Below are 20,492 nucleotides of genomic sequence, written 5' to 3'. Positions count from 1 at the left end.
GCTGAGTAAGTTCTGGGCTGTGCAGAGACTGCATAAAATCAGTTTGTACAGCTCAGCTACACATGCGTTCGCATACTTGCAAAGCTAAAAAACACTCCCCTGTGGGTGGCGACTATCTGATCTCAGCAGTGCAAAAATCGCCTAGCGGGCGATCAGATCTGGATTAGTCCCTATAGCCAGTGTATGTGCAGACCCGATGGATGTGGCCGCTGCATGCTGCGTCCATCTCTGAATAACCCCCTAATTCAACATGGATTGCAATTGCAAAGCTGCTTGCAAATGCAATCCTTAGCAATACAAATGCAGGAAGAACTGCATACCACCTCCTTCCTGCATTTGCAATAACAAGACTGTGATGCGATTGCAGTCTGGGATGAACATCGCAACCATCAGTCGCAAGGTTCATCTGCGACAGCAGGCTGAGTAAGCCTGAGCTTACTCAGACTACCTGATGCAGGATGGCTTGCGAGGCCAAGGAAACTGCATACGCGACGCAGTCCTTGGCCTCACCACTCCCAGATAGTGGGGCGACACGCCCTCGTTTTTAGCAACGTAAGCCGCCCCTGCCCCTCCTCTCAAACGCCTCTGCCTCTCAATCAGGCAGAGGTGATCACATTATGGCAATGCAATTTCAGGACTCGAACGTGTCCTGGGCGTTCGCAGTTCCCCAGCTGTGCCTGTTGGATCGCTTGAGTGCTTCCCCTTTACTGGCCCTTCCACATTCTGAACAAATAAACAACTAATGGCGTTAGCTGATCAATTGTTGCGCCTCCCCCCTTCCTTGCGGAGCATCTACACTAATGGGTCTCTATCGGAGCTATTCAATTGTTGCTCCGATCAGACACCCGTTAGCGGTTTAAGCGGCTGACAGCTCCGGGTTTAACCGGGTGAATACGCCTCATTAAGCCCCTCCTCGTGGACCTGCAAATCACAGTCTTTGGGGGTGTGGCCTAGTGACTGACAGCCCGGCCCTGCCCCCTGAAGATGCAAGCAGCTTCTCCTGGGGAGGAAACTTTAAAGGTAGGCAAGAATGGGCCTAGCACACCTTTGCATCTTTCCTGTCAGGCGCGGATTCAGGGGAGGGGCATCAGGACGCATCAGTGCCCCTCCCCTTCCTGTCGTTCCCAAAGTGCAATCAGACTAGCAATAGCAGAAGATAGCACTGTGCCTTTGCCATATTGTTACCCATCCTGTTATGTTTTTGGGGTGGGGGGGTCCCCCCTGGCTTCTATGACTGGTGGAGCATTCTGCTACAATGGTTGTCTGCCTTTGTACTGAATAAACCCTGATGAATGTTAGATTTAGTACATACCTATCACTCCAGGCTCCTGTCCACTCTTTATAACCCCACGGATTCCTCACTCTGATGATCTGCACGCTATTCCCGCGATTGGCGACCTGTGTATCACAAACCGGAGAGTGTGAGCTGATCATTTATCTTACTCCCAATCAGAGAGGTTCAGCGACTACAGAGCAGCGTCATGAATCACTTACCTCCTCTGCCCCGGTCACTGAATACGCATGGTTCATAACAATTTTGCTGCTCGTCACACTTTCTCCTTTGATCTTAGCTTTCTGGAATAAATGATAATATATTAATGACTGAAATAAAATATCATGTGTTATCAGAGTAACCAGTACTCGAAGTGGGCCGGTATACACTGGTATGGCATACCGGCAGTTTGAGCACTGAAGACCCCCACCGCCTTTCAAATCCGCGCTGTTCAAGCACCAATTGAAGCTCTGGGCCCGGCAACCAATCAGGAGCGTGGCAGATTTCAAATAGTGGTGGTCATAGGGCTACACCAGAGCTACACCAAAGGCCTCTTCCCCACACTGCCACCCACAGATTCCGCTTCTACACCGACACCGCCCAGGGTCTTCTCCACCGCCTCCGCTGACTACAGCCTCTGCACCGCCGCCAGCCTCCTCCGCACCACCGCTGCTCATTGGAAAATGTAACCCTGCTTCCCGATGTCCCTCTGTCTGTCCCTCTCTCTGTCCATCTCCCTGCTGTCACTCTCTCTGTCCCTCTGTCACTCTCCCTGTCACTGCAGTCACTGTCTCTGTCACTCTCCCTGTCACTGCAGTCACTTTCTCTGTCACTGCTGTCACTCTCTCTGTCCCTCTGTCACTGCTCTTACTCTCCGTCACTGCTGTCACTCTCCCTGTTCCTGCTGTCACTCTCCCTGTTCCTGAATTTTGGCTCATTCTGTGTAGCACAATGTGAATTTAGGACCATACTGTGTGGTATAATGTGAATTTTGGCTCATACTGTGTGGAATATTGTGAATTTTGGCTCATTGAACGTGGCATAATGTGAATTTTGGCTCATTCCGTGTGGCATAATGTGTAAGAGGCACCAGTACTAGATAGTATAAGGGGTCCTACTACTTTGGTGCATAATGTGTATAAGTGGTATATGGTGTGGTACACTACACTTAAGGACATGCTCCCTTTGGAGTAGCCACACCCCCTTTTCCAGAGCGCATGCCACGACCTTCACTCTGTCATGAACTGGTCACTCACCGCTGCAGGTTCTGGGGTCCGTCCATTGCCGGCGCGGTTGCTCGCGGTGCTGTGCGGCCGTGTGGGGATGTGGTGGGGTCAGTGGCAGAGGTGATGCAGGTTGCGGGGGTCTGGGGCATAATGGCTGAAGGCACCTCTGTGTGTCTGCAGTATAGGAGGTGGCCGTGTTGGAGACCAAATGCAGCACCTGTGAGCACCTGTGGGTAAGTGTTAGCCAATCCCGTGCCTGTGCTGCCTATAAGTAGGCTGGGATTATTTCACTCTTGGCCAGTGCTTTGTTGTACCTACTCTGTACCCTAGCTCTGTGCTCTCCCTGTGAATTTCTGTGTGATTCCAGTGGTCCTGATATCGCATCCACTCCCAGAGGTCTGCCTGTAACTTTCACTGCAAGTGATCCATCAGCTCCCTGCTGTGCTGTCAGTCAATCGCTCTCCAAGTGGCAACAAGTGGATTCCCGGAGTCCAGTGAGAGGTTGCCCTGTTCATTCAGTGACTGCCTGCTATAATCACACAGCCTGTGGAAGTTTCTACTTAATCCTGTTCCTCGTTTACTCATCTCTCAGTTAACCCATTCCTAAGCATTGTCTTCTGCTGCAGCTATTCCTAGTATTTCAAGTATAAACTTCACAACCTGCAAGTACTTCTTTCACTATTGTATTTACGTTTTTGCATCATTCAAAGACAATTCTTCACAGTTCTCCAGTTCAGCCTTTAAGCGTCAGTAACAAGTCTCCACAGTTATTCATCTTTGTCTACAATATCCAGTTAACACTTCTTAACAGTTTGGCACCTATCTTTGTATAATATTGGACAATTCTTCACTAATCTTCAGCCACGTTTTATCTTATTCATATGAACATTCCTTCAATGCATATTTAATACAGACCCTGCTTATCGTTATGCCATTCATTGCAGTACATCAGTTTATATATGATGTCTAATGACTGTCATTTAACTTCTTACTGGAATTGTAGCTTTCTAATAAATATATGAAACTGAACTTTCTTCATCCTTTCTGTTTCCACCATACTCCGGCACCAACACCTTCGGTTGGTCCAAGGTTAACGGATTCACAAACTCAGTCGGTCCTGACAGTATGCACTGGCCCCATGGATCCGTCGGGTGACCAAACCACAGGAGGCGGTGCTACGGCAAATATTCTTTCCCGTCTGGATATTCAGGAGTCCATACAGATGCTCTTCATGCAGCTATAATGACACCGCAAGTTAAACTTCCAGCTCCAGTGGTCTCTGCTTCCACAGTGGTTTCTTCAGTGACGGTGCCTATGTCTAGTCTACAGTTGCCTTCGCCAAGCAAGTTTGACGGTACCCCAAAGCTTTGTAGAGGATTTCTGAATCAATGTGAGATTCAGTTCAAACTGTTGTCTAAGCAAAGGAAAAAAAGGTTATGATGGCGCTGAGCAGAACTGTGTATGTGTGCACCCTGGGATTAGCTGCCACCTGGTGAGGAGGTAGCCAGCCTCCTCAAACAACAAAGCAAATGTAAAGAATTACCAGGTCAGCGCTCAATGCCAATGATGAACACAAAAATAAATGAATAACACAATTTATTGAACAAACTAAAAACATATAACACTTTAAAATATATAAGACCACAGCATAACAATCATATGAAGCTGATGTTTCTGAAACCTCTAGAATAAGCAATGATATAGACTAATTATAAGCACTTGGAAGGCAGTCACAATAACCTTGAATAAGAGATAATTCTCTATTTGATTTTATCTTTGTTTGAATACTCGCCCACAATAGAAGCACAAAGATTCTAACACGGCCGTGCATATGAGTGTCCTCAAATTTTGTAAGTTCAATTCCAGCTGGAAAAAGTTCATCAACTTCCAAATCCACTAGATGTATGAACGGTGCAGAAATAGGAGTTGTATAGTAACTGTTACTCACAGTCTACGTCGACTTTTCCTCGCTGCACCGCAGATGTTTGTGTGAAGCCGCTCTATATCACCCTGTGCACGGGTGAGACATCCGTCAGCGGCGGGATTCATCAGTGGCGCAATCTGTCTGCGGCGCAAGCAGGGAACCGCTCTCCACCCTCCGGCACAGTGTGGATGCACCAATACAGGAAAATAAGTGGTGCAGTCTCGTTAAAGATAAGCAGTTGCCGGCACTCTGCCTCTTGAAGAAGCCACCTGGGGTGCGGAGAAACGTGTTGAGGGAACAGAGAGAAGGGGTCACCAATACCCAATTGCCCACAAGAATCAGATCGTGTCCTCATAGCAGCTGATTACAGTATTTGCCGGCAACTGCTTATCTTTAACGAGACTGCACCACTTATTTTCCTGTATCATATTGGGAACACCATACACCCTGCCCTGTTGAGCACTATTCCATCTGTGCTGGGGGTAGAGAACGGTGTATTGGTGCATCCACACTGTGCCGGAGGATGGAGAGCGGTTGCCTGCTTGCGCCGCAGACGGATTGCGCCACTGACGAATCCCGCCGCTGACGGATGTCTCACCCGTGCACAGGGTGATATAGAGCGGCTTCACACAAACATCTGCGGTGCAGCGAGGAAAAGTCGACGTAGACTGTGAGTAACAGTTACTATACAACTCCTATTTCTGCACCGTTCATACATCTAGTGGATTTGGAAGTTGATGAACTTTTTCCAGCTGGAATTGAACTTACAAAATTTGAGGACACTCATATGCACGGCCGTGTTAGAATCTTTGTGCTTCTATTGTGGGCGAGTATTCAAACAAAGATAAAATCAAATAGAGAATTATCTCTTATTCAAGGTTATTGTGACTGCCTTCCAAGTGCTTATAATTAGTCTTTATCATTGCTTATTCTAGAGGTTTCAGAAACCTCAGCTTCTTATGATTGTTATGCTGTGGTCTTATATATTTTAAAGTGTTATATGTTTTTAGTTTGTTCAATAAATTGTGTTATTCATTTATTTTTGTGTTCATCATTAGCATTGAGCGCTGACCTGGTAATTCTTTACAAACTGTTGTCTGCTTGTTTTCCATCAGCCCATTGTAAGATCACACATATCATTGCCCTCTTGTCCGGTCAGACCGGAGTGGGCGTCACTGCTGTGGGAAAGGGGATACCCTGTTCTTTCTAATTATAATGAATTTGTATCTTCCTTCCGGAAAATCTTCGATGAACCGGGAAGAACCACCTCAGCATCTTTGGCGATTCTACGTCAAGGCTCACGCCCGTTAGTCAATATATTATTCAATTTCACACCTTGTCTTCAGAATTAAACTGGAACGTAGAGGCCCTGGTCGCAGCTTTCTGGAATGGACTTTCACATAGAATCAAGGATGATTTAACCATTTGTGATGTGCAAACTAAGCTGGACGAATTAATTTTCATCTGCAATAAACTTGATCTATGTTCAGAGAGCGTGTCTTCGAGAAATCCAAGGTTGAGCGATTTAACGCGCGTTCTCGACCTAGACCTCGTCAAGATCCTTCTTTGTCTCAGTCTCCTGTGCCGACAGAAGAGCCTATGCAGATCGGACGCTCTCATCTTACGGAAGAAGAACGACTTTGTCGTCGACAGGGTAACCTCTGCATGTACTGCGGGTCCTCTGAACATTTTGTTAAATTCTGCAAACTTTGGCCAGAAAACTCTTACTCCTAGTTTATTCAAAAGAGGTTAAGATAGGAGTTACCTTGGAATCACGTTCCGGAAAGGAGCCAACTTTGCCTATTTGTTTGGAAGTTCCAGGTTCTACAGTTAAAATTTCAGCTCTCCTGGGGGTATATTTACTAATATTCGTATTTTATGGGATTTGGAGGAAGATTAATCTCGATTTACATCGAAAGTATAGTTGTGCAACTTTTTGAATATTGTGCATGTTATTTACTAATCTGCCGAGATTAAATTTTTCGTGTTTTCCGATGTCGATGTCAGTCATATTATCTGGCAGTGTTTTACGGGAGTGATTAGTAAAACACTGCCGACAATCACACAATGAATCCTGGCCGGATCAGTGAGATCCGTGCAGGGCTTCATTGTGCACAGTATTTAAACAGTTAAAAAAAAAAAAAAAATGCGTGGGGTCCCCCTCCTATGTATGACCAGCCTCGGGCTCTTTGAGCCGGTGCTGTTTGTAAAAATATCGGGGGGGGAAATGACTAGGGTTCCCTCATATTTCAACAACTAGCATCGGGCTCTGCGCCTGGTCCTGGTGCAAAAAATACGGGTGACAAAAAACATAGGGGTCACCCGTGTTTTTTACACCAGCACCGGGCTCCACTAGCCAGGGACATAATGTCACAGCCCGGGGACACTTTTATATTGGTCCCTGCGGCCGTGGTATTATCCCCCCAACTAGTCACCCCTGGCCGGGGTACCCTGGAGGAGTAACCGCAAAGTTAATTGGGGTCACCCACAAACCAGACCGCAAAGTTCCCATCATTGATTATAATGGAGCGCCGCTACGCTACATTGTAACCTGTGCGCTCCTCTGACTGACAGTGCAGGAGCGCACAGCCAATCAGGAGAGTGCCATGACGTGGCGCTCCCTGATTGGTTGGCGGGACCTTCACTGACAGCAGTCATGGTGTGTCCTGCCAGTTGGGGAAAGGAGTTCCATGTGTAAACATGGGACCCCTTTCAGTTCATGGTTCGGGTTGTTTGTTTTTTTATTTTAACAAGTCCCTGGATCACAAACTTAAAGAGGACCAATCTACACAGGATTGTTTGTAAGTATATTTTTTGTTTACAGGTACCCCGTGGATTCTACTGGAGAAGAGGACCGTGGGGCACCGTATTAATATAGGTAAGTATGTATGTGTGTAAGTGTGCATGTATGTAAATTAAAGTTGTACTATCACGGTGTGTGTCTTGTGGTTTTTATTTGGGTATTTTTTTGTATTAGAACTACAGGTACAAGCGGGCCCGTTATTCTCCCGCATGCTGGTACTTGCGGTTCTCCAATTCTTTATTTTTACACTATGGCTATCAGCCTCCTATCCACCGTCCACGGATTGGGGGGACAGCCTCGGGCTTCACCCCTGGCCCTTGGGTTGCTGGGGTCACACACCTTGATTTAAGGGGTCCCCACTCCTCCGGGGTACCCCGGCCAGGGACCTATATAAAAGTGTCCCCTGGCTGTGGCATTATCTCTCTGGCTAGTGGAGCTCGGTGCTGGTGTAAATAATACAGGGGACCCCTACATTTTTTGTCCCCGTATTCTTTGCACCAGGACCAGGCGCAGAGCCCGGTGCTAGTTGTTTAAATATGGGGGGACCCCAGTCATTTTTCCCCCTGTATTTTTACAACCAGGACCGGCTCAAAGAGCCCGAGGCTGGTTATGCTTAGGAGGGGGGACCTACACAATTTTTGGGGGGATTTTTAACCCATTCACACCCCTTCCCACTGATAAGCATGCATGGATCTCACTGATCCGTGCATGCCTATCAGAATATGGATAAAAAAAAGCAGGTCTATTTGAAAACTGCTTTTTTTTACGAATTGCAACATTTACCGGCAGTGTTTGGCTATTGCCGGCAGTGATTGTGAATACGAATTGTTAGTAAATTACCGAGTTGTATAAAATAACAGGCGTGTTTGACCGATGGTGTATTCATTCGTATTTTTTTTCTCTGCCCTCAAAAAAGATGACACTTTGAACAAAAAACACAAAATTGGCCAAAATCGGGAGCTTAGTAAATATACCCCCTAGATTCCGGTGCAGCTGAGAACTTCATCACTTCAGCCTTTGTCATACGATCTAAAGTTCAAACCATGTCCCTGGAAGTAGTAGTTTCTGTTACAGCAGTGGATGGAAGTCGAATTCCAGAAGGCATAATTACTCATGGAACAGTATGTCTCAAGATGAAAGTTGGTGTGCTCCATTCCGAATATATTTCCTTATTCGTGATTCCCAAAGCCTCTCATGATGTGATACTTGGATTACCTTGGCTGCAAAAACATAATCCACAGTTCAGCTGGTGAACCATGGAAATTCTTTCGTGGGGTGAATCTTGTACCAAGGATTGTTTAGCTTCAGTTAAACCCCTCCGGTCAGTCAGTCTTCCCGAGTTACCTTCAGTTTATCTATCTTTTGTGGATGTCTTCAGTAAACAAACGGCTGACTCCTTGCCCCCTCATCGCGAATAGGACTGCCCAATCGATTTGGTGGCGGGCAAAATACCTCCTAGGGGGCGAATTTATCCGCTGTCCATCCCAGAGACTCAAGCTATATCTGAGTATATACAAGAGAATTTATCCAAAGGGTTTATTAAACCATCTTACCTGCAGAAGCCGGATTCTTTTTCGTTAAGAAGAAAGACGGTGGCTTGCGACCATGCACTAATGAGATCACTGTAAAGAACAGGTACCCACTGCCGTTAATTCCAGAATTATTTGACCGGGTAAAGGGAGCTACCATTTTTACGAAATTAGATCTTTCTGGTGCTTACAATTTAATTTGTATCCGTGCAGGGGATGAATGGAAGACTGCCTTTAATACCCGGGATGGGCATTACGAATACCTTGTAATGCCTTTTGGTCTTTTTAATGCTCCTGCAGTTTTCCAAAGCTATGTAAACAAACGTTTTCGAGATCTTCTCTACAAGTGTTTAGTAGTGTACTTGGATGATATCTTAATATTCTCCAAGGATCTAAAGTCTCACCGTCTCCAAGTTAAAGAGGTACTGACTCGCCTGAGGAAAAATCGACTGTATTGTAAGTGGGAGAAGTGTACTCTTGAAGTATCTTCTATACCGTTCCTTGGTTATATCATTTCCGGATCAGAGCTACATATGGATCCTGTTAAGGTACAAGTTACCTGAGACTGGTCCACTCCTACGACTATCAAGGGGATTCAGTGATTCCTTGGCTTTGCCAATTTCTATAGGAAATTCATTCAAAATTACTCTACGTTGGTCGCTCCCATCACAGGACTTACACGCAAAGGAGCAAATCCTACAAAGTGGTCGTTTGAAGCAACTAAAGCCTTCTCCGATTTGATGTAAGCTTTTGTGTCAGCTCCCATTCTTCGAAAGACAGATTTGAACTGTCCCTTTCTAGTGGAGATAGACGCATCTACGGAAGCAGTGGGAGCTGTACTGTCACAAGTCTTTAAAGATAAAAAAGTCCATCCATGCGGATATTTCTCCTGTAAGTTTCTACTGGCTGAACGTAATTATGCTATTGGGGAGCAGGAATTACGTGCTATCAAATTAGCGTTTGAGGAGTGGAGATACCTTCTAGAGGGAGCACAACATCCCATCAGAGTATATACTGATCATAAGAATCTTCTTTATCTGCAGTCTGTTCAGTGTTTGAATCCATGACAAGCTCGATGGGCTCTTTTCTTCACCCTATTTAATTTTAAGCACACCTATCATCCAGGGTCTCAAAATAAAAAAGCGGATGCCCTTTCTCAGTCCTTTAGTTCCTCTGAGTCAGAGAAGGCTACCACGAATCAAGCCATCATAAGTTCTACCTCCTTTTAAATGACTCGAACTTCTCCTGTCCCGTGCCCTCCTCCTGGCAGAACCTTTGTCGCCTCAAATCTTTGTAAATGACTGCTTACTTGGGCTCACTCTTCGTCTTTCATGGGTCATCCTGGGGTCCAAAAGACTCTTACATTTATTCAACAGTCTTACTGGTGGCCACGTCTTAAAGCTGACATCCAAGAGTTTATAGCAGCATTCCCTAAATGCACCCAACATAAGAATCCAAAGGGTCCTCCTTCAGGTTTGTGACAACCATTATCTATTCTCAAACGACCTTGGACTCATATTTCAATGGATTTCGTAACCGACTTACCTCCATTATAAGGGCAGAATACTATTTGGGTGGTAGTGGATCGAATTTCGAAAATGACACATTTTATTCCGTTAACAGGATTACCATCAGCTCCTTCACTAGCCAGATTATTTATTTCTGAGATCTTTGCATGGACTTCCTCAAGAGATTGTTTCTGATCGTGGAACACAGTTTGTAGGCAAGTTTTGGAGGTCGCTTTGTTCTCCATTAAACATTAAGTTGAATTTTTCTTCCGCATATCATCCCCAGACAGATGGACAAACTGAACGAGTAAACCAAGATCTTGAAACTTTTCTCCGGTTATACATAACTTCTTCACAGGATGATTGGATAGACTAAATTCCGTTGGCAGAATTTGCTAATAATAATCTTTTTCATTCATCTTCAGAATCTACACCGTTTTATACTAACTTTGGTTATCATCCTCTTGTGCCAGAGTTCCATTCTTTGCCAGCTCAGGAGGTCCCAGCGGCAGATCAAGTGCTTCAACGTTTGTCTAAAATCTGAAGTTGTGTGCGCAAATCATTGATTAAGTCTTCTGCTCATTATAAATCTTTCGCAGATAGAAAACGTAAGGCTGTACCTAACTATAAGGTAGGAGACCAAGTTTGGATTTCTACTCGCAATCTTAATTTCAAAGTTCCTTCTAAGAAGTTTGCTCCTAAGTTTATTGGCCCATTTCCCATAGAAAAGGTACTCAATCCTGTAGCATACAAAGTCAAGTTGCCACCTTCTTTTAAAATTCCTAACGCCTTTTATACATCTCTGCTGAAGCTTATGATCCTCAATAAGTTTGGTGCTGCCCTGCCCAAATCTCCTAAAATTCACTCTTTGTAAGATGAAAATTTGAGGTTAAGGAGATTGTGGACGTCGTAATTTTCTTGTTGATTGGAAAGGGTATGGTCCGGAGGAGAGGTCCTGGGTCTTTGCCGAAGATGTTCATGCTCCAATACTGGTTCAAAAATTCTACTCCAAGAATCCTGAAAAAATTCAAAGGTGTCCGGAGCCTACCTTTAAAGGGGGGAGAGGGAGAACTGCCATGAACCGGTCACTCACTGCTGCAGGTTCTGGTGTCCATCCATTGCTGTTGCTCGCAGTGCTGTGCGGCCCTGTGGGGACGTGGCGGGGTCAGTGGTAGAGGTGATGCAGGTTCTGGGAGTCATGAGTGTGGGGACCTAATGGCCGAAGGCGCCTCTGTGTGTCTGCAGTAAAGGAGGTGGCCGTGTTGGAGACCAAATGCAGCACCTGTGGTTAAGTGTTAGCCAATCCTGTGCCTGTGCCTCCTATAAGTAGGCTGGGATTATTTCACTCTTGGCCAGTGCTTTGTTGTACCTACTCTGTACCCTAGCTCTGTGCTCTCTCTGTGGATTGCTGTGTGATTCCAGTGGTCCTGATATCATCTCCACTCCCAGAGGTCTGACTGCAGCCTTCACCGCAAATAACCCATCAGCTCCTTGCTGTGTTGTCAGTCAATCGCTCTCCAAGTGGCAACATGTAGATTCCCGGAGTCCTGTGAGAGGTTGCCCTGTTCATTCAGTGACTGCCTGCTATAAGCACACAGCCTGTGGAAGATTCTCCTTAATCCTGGTCCTTGTTTACCCATTTCTGAACGTTGTCTTCTGCTGCAGCTCTTCACAGTGTTTCACGTATAATCTTCACAACCTGCAAGTACTTCTTTCACTATTGTATTTACGTTTTTGCATCATTCAAAGACAATTCTTCACAGTTCTCCAGTTCAGCCTTTAAGCGTCAGTAACAAGTCTCCCCAGTTATTCATCTTTGTCTACAATATCCAGTTAACACTTCTTAACAGTTTGGCACCAATCTTTGTATAATATTGGACAATTCTTCACTAATCTTCAGGCACGTTTTATTCATATGAACATTTCTTCAATGCATATTTAATATAGTGATGTGCACCGGACATTTTTCGGGTTTTGTGTTTTGGATTTGGATTCGGTTCGGCGGCTGTGCTTTGGATTCGGACGCGTTTTGGCAAAACCTCCCTGAAAATTTTTTGTCGGATTCGGGTGTGTTTTGGATTCGGGTGTTTTTTTTACAAAAACCCCTCAAAAACAGCTTAAATCATAGAATTTGGGGTCATTTTGATCCCATAGTATTATTAACCTCACTAACCATAATTTCCACTCGTTTCCAGTCTATTCTGAACACCTCACACCTCACAATATTATTTTTAGTCCTAAAATTTGCACCGAGGTCGCTGGATGACTAAGCTAAGCGACCCAAGTGGCCGACACAAACACCTGGCCCATCTAGGAGTGGCACTGCATTGTCAGACAGGATGGCACTTCAAAAAATAGTCCCCAAACAGCACATGATGCAAAGAAAAAAAGAGGTGCACCAAGGTCGCTGGATGGCTAAGCTAAGCGAACCAAGTGGCCGACACAAACACCTGGCCCATCTAGGAGTGGCACTGCAGTGTCAGACAGGATGGCACTTCAAAAAATAGTCCCCAAACAGCACATGATACAAAGAAAAAAAGAGGTGCACCAAGGTCGCTGGATGGCTAAGCTAAGCGACCCAAGTACTTGACGACACAGAGGTTGGTAGAGCAGTGGACTACTGTACCGTACTGCTATATATTATATACTGGTGGTCAGCAAAATTCTGCACTGTCCTCCTACTATATATATATATATATATATATATATATATACACACACACACACACACACACACACACACACACACACACACACACACACATACATACACACACACACATACAGATGTGTGTGTATACAGATAGACAGAAAGACCTTAATTTCAGGGCTGGATTCATTAACAACTAACTTATCGCATTTTGTTGACATAAGATTCAGAATTATGTTAAAAGCCAAGCATCCTACTTAAAAGATTCCACCAGCCTATTACAGGAACTCAGGGATTATATATGGACACCTGAAGATAAGTGGCTGACCATTGATGTGCAGGCCCTTTTTTCTTCCATTCCGCATCATGTGGGACATGAAGCAGTTCGAAAGGTATTAGAATCTGATAGGCATAAATCTTCTGGGGAGACTGCATTTATCCTAAACAGCATAAAATGTATCTTGACGCATCATTTTTTATTTTCAATTTAAACATGCCTACTATCTCCAACAGCAGGGGACAGCGATGGGGACACAATTTGCCCCATCGTTTGCTAAACTGCTGATGGGAGAATGGGAAGAGTCCTTCATATATTGTTCGAAGTACAAGAACGACCACATAAGGTTCTAACGTCGATATATAGATGACTTGGGGGCAAATTCAGTATGAATCGCAAGTAGCGATTCGTACGGAATTTTTGCTGAGTGGCTGCGGGCGCATGTGCAGCAGGTCCTACTGCGCATGCGCCGCATTTTCTGCGGGGGGCCACAGAAAATACGATTGCCTCTGCCTGTCAATCAAGCAGAGGCGGTCGCGGGGCGGCAACGCTCCATTTTCTGGGTGGAAACAGAGCTGGCGGGGGCGTGCCAGCCCAAATGGTGGGCTGGTACGCGCGAACGGGGGCGTATCAGGGGTGCAGCTGCGTGACGTTACACGCAGCCGCTGCGACAGCAAAAATGGTGCTGGGACTCCTGGCGCCAGCAGGAGTCATCCTTAATTTCTGCTAAGAAGCAGAAATTGCGTGCTGTTCGCAATTTCTGCTTGAAGCAGGGGGGAGGCGCCGGTCAGCATGCTGGGCGGCCCCCAGCTTGCGTGCTAATGGTTAGCAAATTCTGCTGATTAGCAGAATTTGCTAACCTTACTGAATTGGCCCCTTAATCTTTAAATGGAATGGGGACTCATCCAATATTGAACAATTTATGGATTTTATCCATACTAGATTATCTAGATCTCAAGCTAGAGAGTACAGTCTTTGAAAAAGTGAAAACATCAACTTTCTTTAAGGAAGTTGACGCAAACAGCTTTATATCTTTGACAGGCTGTCACCATCCTATTTGGCTAAACAGCGTTCCGTAATTTAATCTGCAATCATCTCTGCTGAAGGACCGCTTCCTATCTAGGGGTTATACCCCACAAAAAATAGATGGACCAATTGCTAAGGCCCCTATTAGGAATAGAGAGAAAGAGGAAGAGAGAATGTAGAAATAAAAAGAGTTATTGAACGACACTGGAATATCCTCTTGAAGGATCCCATCTCGGGCGCCTGAATCTACCCCCAAAAACCCCAGATAGTCTTCAAGAGAGCAAATAATTTGAAAAATATTCTATCTCCTAGCAAGTTAAAATCTCTCACCTCAAGCAAGGAGCAGGAGAGAGGTAATTCCTTTCTCAAAAGTAAAATAGGGTGTCATCCCTGTAACAAGTGCATCTGTTACAAATACATGGAAAAAAAACCCTTCTCATTCAAACTGGATAACGGATACACCTTCAGTGATTTTATAGATCACAATTCAAGCTTTGTGATCTATAAAATCACTTGCAGTTGCAAATTGTCATATTTTGGGAAGACAAAAAGAAATATGAAATTATGTATACAAGAGCACTTTCTCAATATGAAAAACAATGTGAGAACTTACAGCCTTCCACAACATTTCTTTGATGTTCACAAGTCTGACGTGAAATATCTTTCGTGCACAATCATTGAACAAATCAGACCACACCCAATTTATCCTTCTGTAGGTCACACAGAGGAGATTTAGTTTAACTACAGAGCAAAAATAATTGTAAAACTTTTTGAGGATTAGTAATCCCCTCCTATTTTAATGTGGTATATCATTATATTTTTTCACTATAACGATTTAATTAGTTTCACTTTCACTTCACTATAAGTTTAAAAAAAAATACTTTTCATCTTTATCCTATGGGTCGTCACTTTAACTCATCTACTGTATATAAAAAATCGAATAAGAGTACTCAATAGGAGTTGGAAACTAATACTCCAATTTTAGGTTGGTACTAGTATCACTTATCACTTAAAGAACAATTTTTGTCACATAATAGAACTGATCTTTATGAGGATACTCCACCTTTTTTTTAACTAAAGATTTCCTTTTGAAAATAAAAGCTAATAGTATTTAGCCATATACCAGCGCTTTTTCATTTTTACCAAATATTTTCATCCGGGATCATAGCCTGCTGGAAAACACAGCACCAACAGCTCGCTTCTAATGCTTGCACGGTGCAAGAAGAGAGTTTAAGAAAGTAGCTGGCATAGGAGAGATCCCCGGACCTGGAGCTCACCCGCACAGCATCGAAGCCAGCTGCGGGCAGACAGGAGGGTGTGAAACACTGCCCCGGGAGCCGTCTGCATTCTCACTGGAGCATCACAGCGCTACCGGTTAAAAAAACAAAACCCCTGCTCCTCTGTAACTCCTCGGTGCTCCCTCAAATCCTGCCACCATTAGCCCCATCTCCCAGCCCCCACCCCCAGTTGCGACCCTGCTTTGCCATGGATTTTCAAGTATTTTAGTTCGAATAACTTGAATTTTTAAGGACTTCCTGGTAAACTAAATAGACTTACAATAGGACATGCTCCACCTGCTGCTACCAATCTTTGTCAGGCCGCACCTCTGGTCAGGCCTTGCTTGAATTGATGCTGTCAAAAGGCTGGCACTGTGGATAATAATCCACCTCCTTCTCTGCCCCCATCCCGCCGTGCTCGGTGCTGTAATTCTGGGACGACAGACCAAGCTCCGCCCGCTGTATGGTAAATATGTACGGTTTGCAGGGATAGGCTGACTCTTTTCCAAAGGGCCCTAGGTCTCCTTGCTTAGCTTCTCGCTCTCCTTAGGGCTCCTCCTTTGAGGTAGATAGGTAAAGATTTTCGCACAACACTTAAGTTCACTGGGAGAGCTGTCGGTGCCCTTTACACAGCAGATAAGCAGCTGCTGACTATCAAGCTTTCCTTTAATGCATGTAAGAGTCAAAATATCTCTCTCTCCTTTCCTCCTTTTCCACCCTGAGAGGTTCGGCAATGTTTAGTTCAAGTGACAGGTTAACCTCTGATAATTGAGACACTATCCTTTCCTAACTGGATATAGGTTTGGTATGTACTTATATCTGAAATAAATATATATATATATATATATATATATACACATACATATATTGATAGAGTTGATAATTAGCCATTATATTGGGTTATAATAATCAAATGCTTTATATATAAGAAAGTAATGTGTTTAAATAAAGCTTGGACATATTCTAAACGAAGGTATATGAAGTATTAAGCTAAGAAATCTTCATACTGGTTTTTTAGAGAAAAACTCCAGATATAAGACATTGCAGAAGAGCCTGGCAAAGAAAGTCCAACAACAATCTGCCCTAATGGATATGAGTCAACGGTCTACCAACCAAGACCAAGAGAAAGACATCAATCCTGTTGCAGATAGGGTAGCTTCCTACCTATAGGAGATGGGTAGCCACTGTATCATTAGAGTAGACTGTTATTGCATAGACTTGTTAGGAAAATGCCAGATAAGGTTGTAATATTTGTTTATTATAAAAAAGGAGGGAAAATGATAGAGTTGATAATTAGCCATTATATTGGGTTATAATAATCAAATGCTTTACATATAAGAAAGTAATGTGTTTAAATAAAGCTTGGACATATTCTAAACGAAGGTATATGAAGTATTAAGCTAAGAAATCTTCATACTGGTTTTTTAGAGAAAAACTAACATCTGGTATTCATTATATATTGTCAACGAAGGCAGGAAATGGCTGTATGCAGTCTATGGAAAGAATGTAGGAACTATAAACAGGATGTGCTAAAGAAAGGCTAACGTAGCAGAAAAGAATTGGCAATGTATGAGATGATTATGCTATAGGATTTACTGGATATTGTGCAATGTATGTTACGAAATTAATGGAAAATAACTGTGCCCCCTCCTTTGGAGAGAGAAATGTGAGCTGGACAATTAAAACCAGATGTATACCGTATGCCTATAAATATGTGTTTTGTAACTCAATAAAGCAGAATACTTGTGAGACATATCCTGTGCGGTTGTTTCATTTAAGTGTTCTCCCAACGCGTTGGCCTTTGCTGCAAAGAGGTGACTTGATACTTGAAGGATATTTCTTTAGTGACCAGACGGAGCTAATGAGCCCAGCTCCATCATACATGGGGGCATCGTTGCCGGGATGACTGATTCAAGAAGAGACATCTAATGAATACTTTCTGTTTTGGAATTGACCGGCTCTCACAGACTCTGATAAATCCCGGGTGAGTGATAATTGTTACTCAAAATCAGATTCTCTGAGTGTCGTTCTAAGTACATTATAGAGAAAAATCATTTATGTCCTTTTTTGACCTTCATCATAGAACCCAATTATCTTGTCACACATCCCCTAGACTAACTGAATTATATTGTATTGCTTGTTGCAGCTTAAAGCAGATAAGGTGTATTGCTTGTTGCAGCTTAAAGCAGATAAGGCGTATTGCTTGTTGCAGCTTAAAAGCAGATAAGGTGTATTGCTTGTTGTTGTTTATATGTTTATGTGTTGTATATGTGTATGAATGTTGGTTCAGCCTTTACGGGAACTGTTTGTTTTAGCTGGAATTTGGGGTATCGCCGACCAACGGTTGCCGCCTCAATGAACAGCTTACTGTCTTGTCTGTGTCACGTATCTGCCTGTTAAACTGTCTGTTTTAAGTATAAAAAAAATAAGTGTGTAAAGTGTATAAAGCTGGTTAGTCCATAAGATCATCAAAGACGACCCTTGGCATTTGCTATCAAAGGCTTGTCCTGTCTTCTGTCAATGGTAGCCCCTGGGTGATTTATGAGATAGAAAAAACAAACAAACAAACCTGGCCTTTACAATTGATCTACTCAGTGTTATATGTTGTATAAGTATATTATGGTTGAAAGTTTGTTTCAAATTTGTTTGTCAAAAGCTTTATTAGCGCATGCAGAGCAACCAGTGTTGTGTTATGGTACAAAGGAATACCTTGGTTGAAACTTTATGCAAAACTAACCAGTGAATTTTTTGCAACATAGATAAGCATCTCAGCATGAGAAAGGTGTTTTTTTACAGAATTGTGATTATTGTGGGATGTCATTTAAATGCTCAAATGTTATCAGTGCATAGAAATTAACCATATCCTTTATGCTTAGCTGATTAACCTACTGATCATTTTAAAAAAATACCAGCAGTGTGTCCAACAAGTTTTCAGAACTGTTAGAAGACTGAATATGGTGTTTAGATTGCATTTATTGTAAATGTGATATATTACAGTCAGACAAGTTAAATTAATCTTCAGAAGAAACAGGAAAAAAGGAGATAAAAGTGTGTGTCCAGACAAAACCTAAGCCAGTGATACATAGTTAACTTCTCACACAACTAGACATATCCCTCTTCGCCGCAAGTGGATACGGCCACACCCATAGGGCTTAATTACCCCAATGGGAGGGAAAGGGAGAAAGATGGAAACGCGTTCACCTATAGAGATTGTTGTGATGAAAGAAGGGAGGAAAAGCATCAAACACATTGATGCCATTCTTAAAAGGGCCAATTTTCCAAAAGACGGAATATTAGATCCACAGGCTTGGAAAAGATTTCAAGTCACAGACGGTCACTGGTTACAGAGAAAGGGTTATCTGGACACTGTAAATATATGGCAAACTGTTTCACAGGAAGTTGAAGATGAAAAAACAGTGAGAAGGGAAGATGATTTGTCTGATGTAATGCCACCACCCTATGCTCCAATAATACATAATACCATTAACAGTGGTATACCCACTGAAGGTGTAGCAGGGGGGTCAGCTCCCTCAGTAGTACCAGTACAAGCAGAACAAAAGACACCTGCTGTTACAGGAGCCTTATATCCCTCACTAGCACCAGTACAAGCAGAACAAAATACACCTGAAAAACGTTATTTAAATGCTTTAAGTTTTGTAGAGAACCCAGAAGGTACGCTGGTCCTTAGAGATGGTGTAACCAGTATGTGGATGATATACCTTTGTGCTATAAATTATTTGAAGTGTTGGTGTCAGATACTAAACAGTTGTGTTTTCTTGCAGAACAGGACACAAGTTGTCGCAAGACAAAATTCGACCGTGTGCTGACATAGTTAACTACCTATGTCATTATTTGGCAGTAGGCCAAAGACAGTTAAAACCCTCAGAGGGTGGAGCCTTGGTATACATTTATTAAGAGATACACATGTATGACCAGATGATAAATCTCTGAATACAGTAATTTTTTTTTTGGGTAAATGATATGCGCATGCATTCAAGTTCATATCCAAAGAAAGTATAGAAGGTAATACAAATATTACACTTTATCATGAATAGGACATTATGGATACACAGTCAGAGCCAAACCATCAACTTATGTATAAATCAAGAAGAAGAAAAAAAAAAAAATATATATATATATACATTTAGAACTGTGGTTAAGCAGTAGATTTTGTATGATGTGTACATCTTACCTCTGACAGTATACAACTTTGATACAGCTGCATACTTGTCTTCCTCACCCCCAAAAGTGGGGAGTATACGGAATATAATGTGGATGAGTAAGACAATTACAATTATTACATTACATTTATAAATTGCATTAAAAAAAAAAACCTGACAGTACCAGGAAAATAATTTCTCTAGCATCCATAGGGAATAATGGGATGGTGAATTACAGTGTGTTAGCTGAAATTAGTGTCTTAATTAGTGAATTAGTAGTAGTAATAATAAAGTGTTGCTGCCAACTTTTATTAAGGGGAAATGTCATGAGTTATGCAAATCTAAGGGTAACTAGCATGAAATAGATTCACAAGCTTTCTATGGCAGGATGAAGTTTAATGGAGAAGTATACATTGTGTTTTGGCATGGGACCAAAATAACAAATTATGTGATAATGACGGGGGAAATGTAAAACCACAAGTTCCGTGGATGTTAAAGAGATTGTGAGATTTCAATAATAGTCCTGATAAAAATCCAAAATCAGTACCTGGTGATAGATACCACGTACTGCCTATCAGAGTTCATAGCCACCCTAATCCCAGACATACAACTGATAGGTTACCTGGGGCTGAGGGTTATATTGCAGAATATGTGGAGCAGGAACAATACATACCCTGGCTCCCTTCAGAGGTTATGCGTACTATAAATGACTTACCAGATATCAGAAAAAGTCCAGCTGAATTTGAAAAGAAAATTAAACAAGCTGCGGTTGTGTTTAGACCATGTTGGGTTGACTTAGAACAGGTTCTTAAAGCCTCCATAGGAATAGGTGAATATAA

The 20,492-nt window shown here is 43.0% G+C and overlaps 1 protein-coding gene across 1 annotated transcript in view; it reads right to left on the bottom strand.

Moving 5' to 3' along the window:
- The window catches only part of LOC134911032 (calpain-8-like), a 254,013-nt gene that overhangs the window by 163,876 nt on the left and 69,645 nt on the right, over positions 1 to 20,492 (bottom strand). The window contains exons 6-7 of the mRNA XM_063919425.1: positions 1,495 to 1,571; positions 1,313 to 1,398 (exon numbers count right to left, since the gene is read on the bottom strand). Coding sequence (XP_063775495.1) covers positions 1,313 to 1,398; positions 1,495 to 1,571 — 163 coding nt within the window. The remainder of the gene's footprint in view (positions 1 to 1,312; positions 1,399 to 1,494; positions 1,572 to 20,492) is intronic.

The sequence above is a fragment of the Pseudophryne corroboree genome, chromosome 4 (assembly GCF_028390025.1).
Source record: "Pseudophryne corroboree isolate aPseCor3 chromosome 4, aPseCor3.hap2, whole genome shotgun sequence".
Lineage (NCBI taxonomy): Eukaryota > Metazoa > Chordata > Amphibia > Anura > Myobatrachidae > Pseudophryne > Pseudophryne corroboree.
The sequence above is the reverse complement of the archived record's forward strand: the minus strand, read 5'-3'. Positions and strand labels throughout refer to the sequence as shown.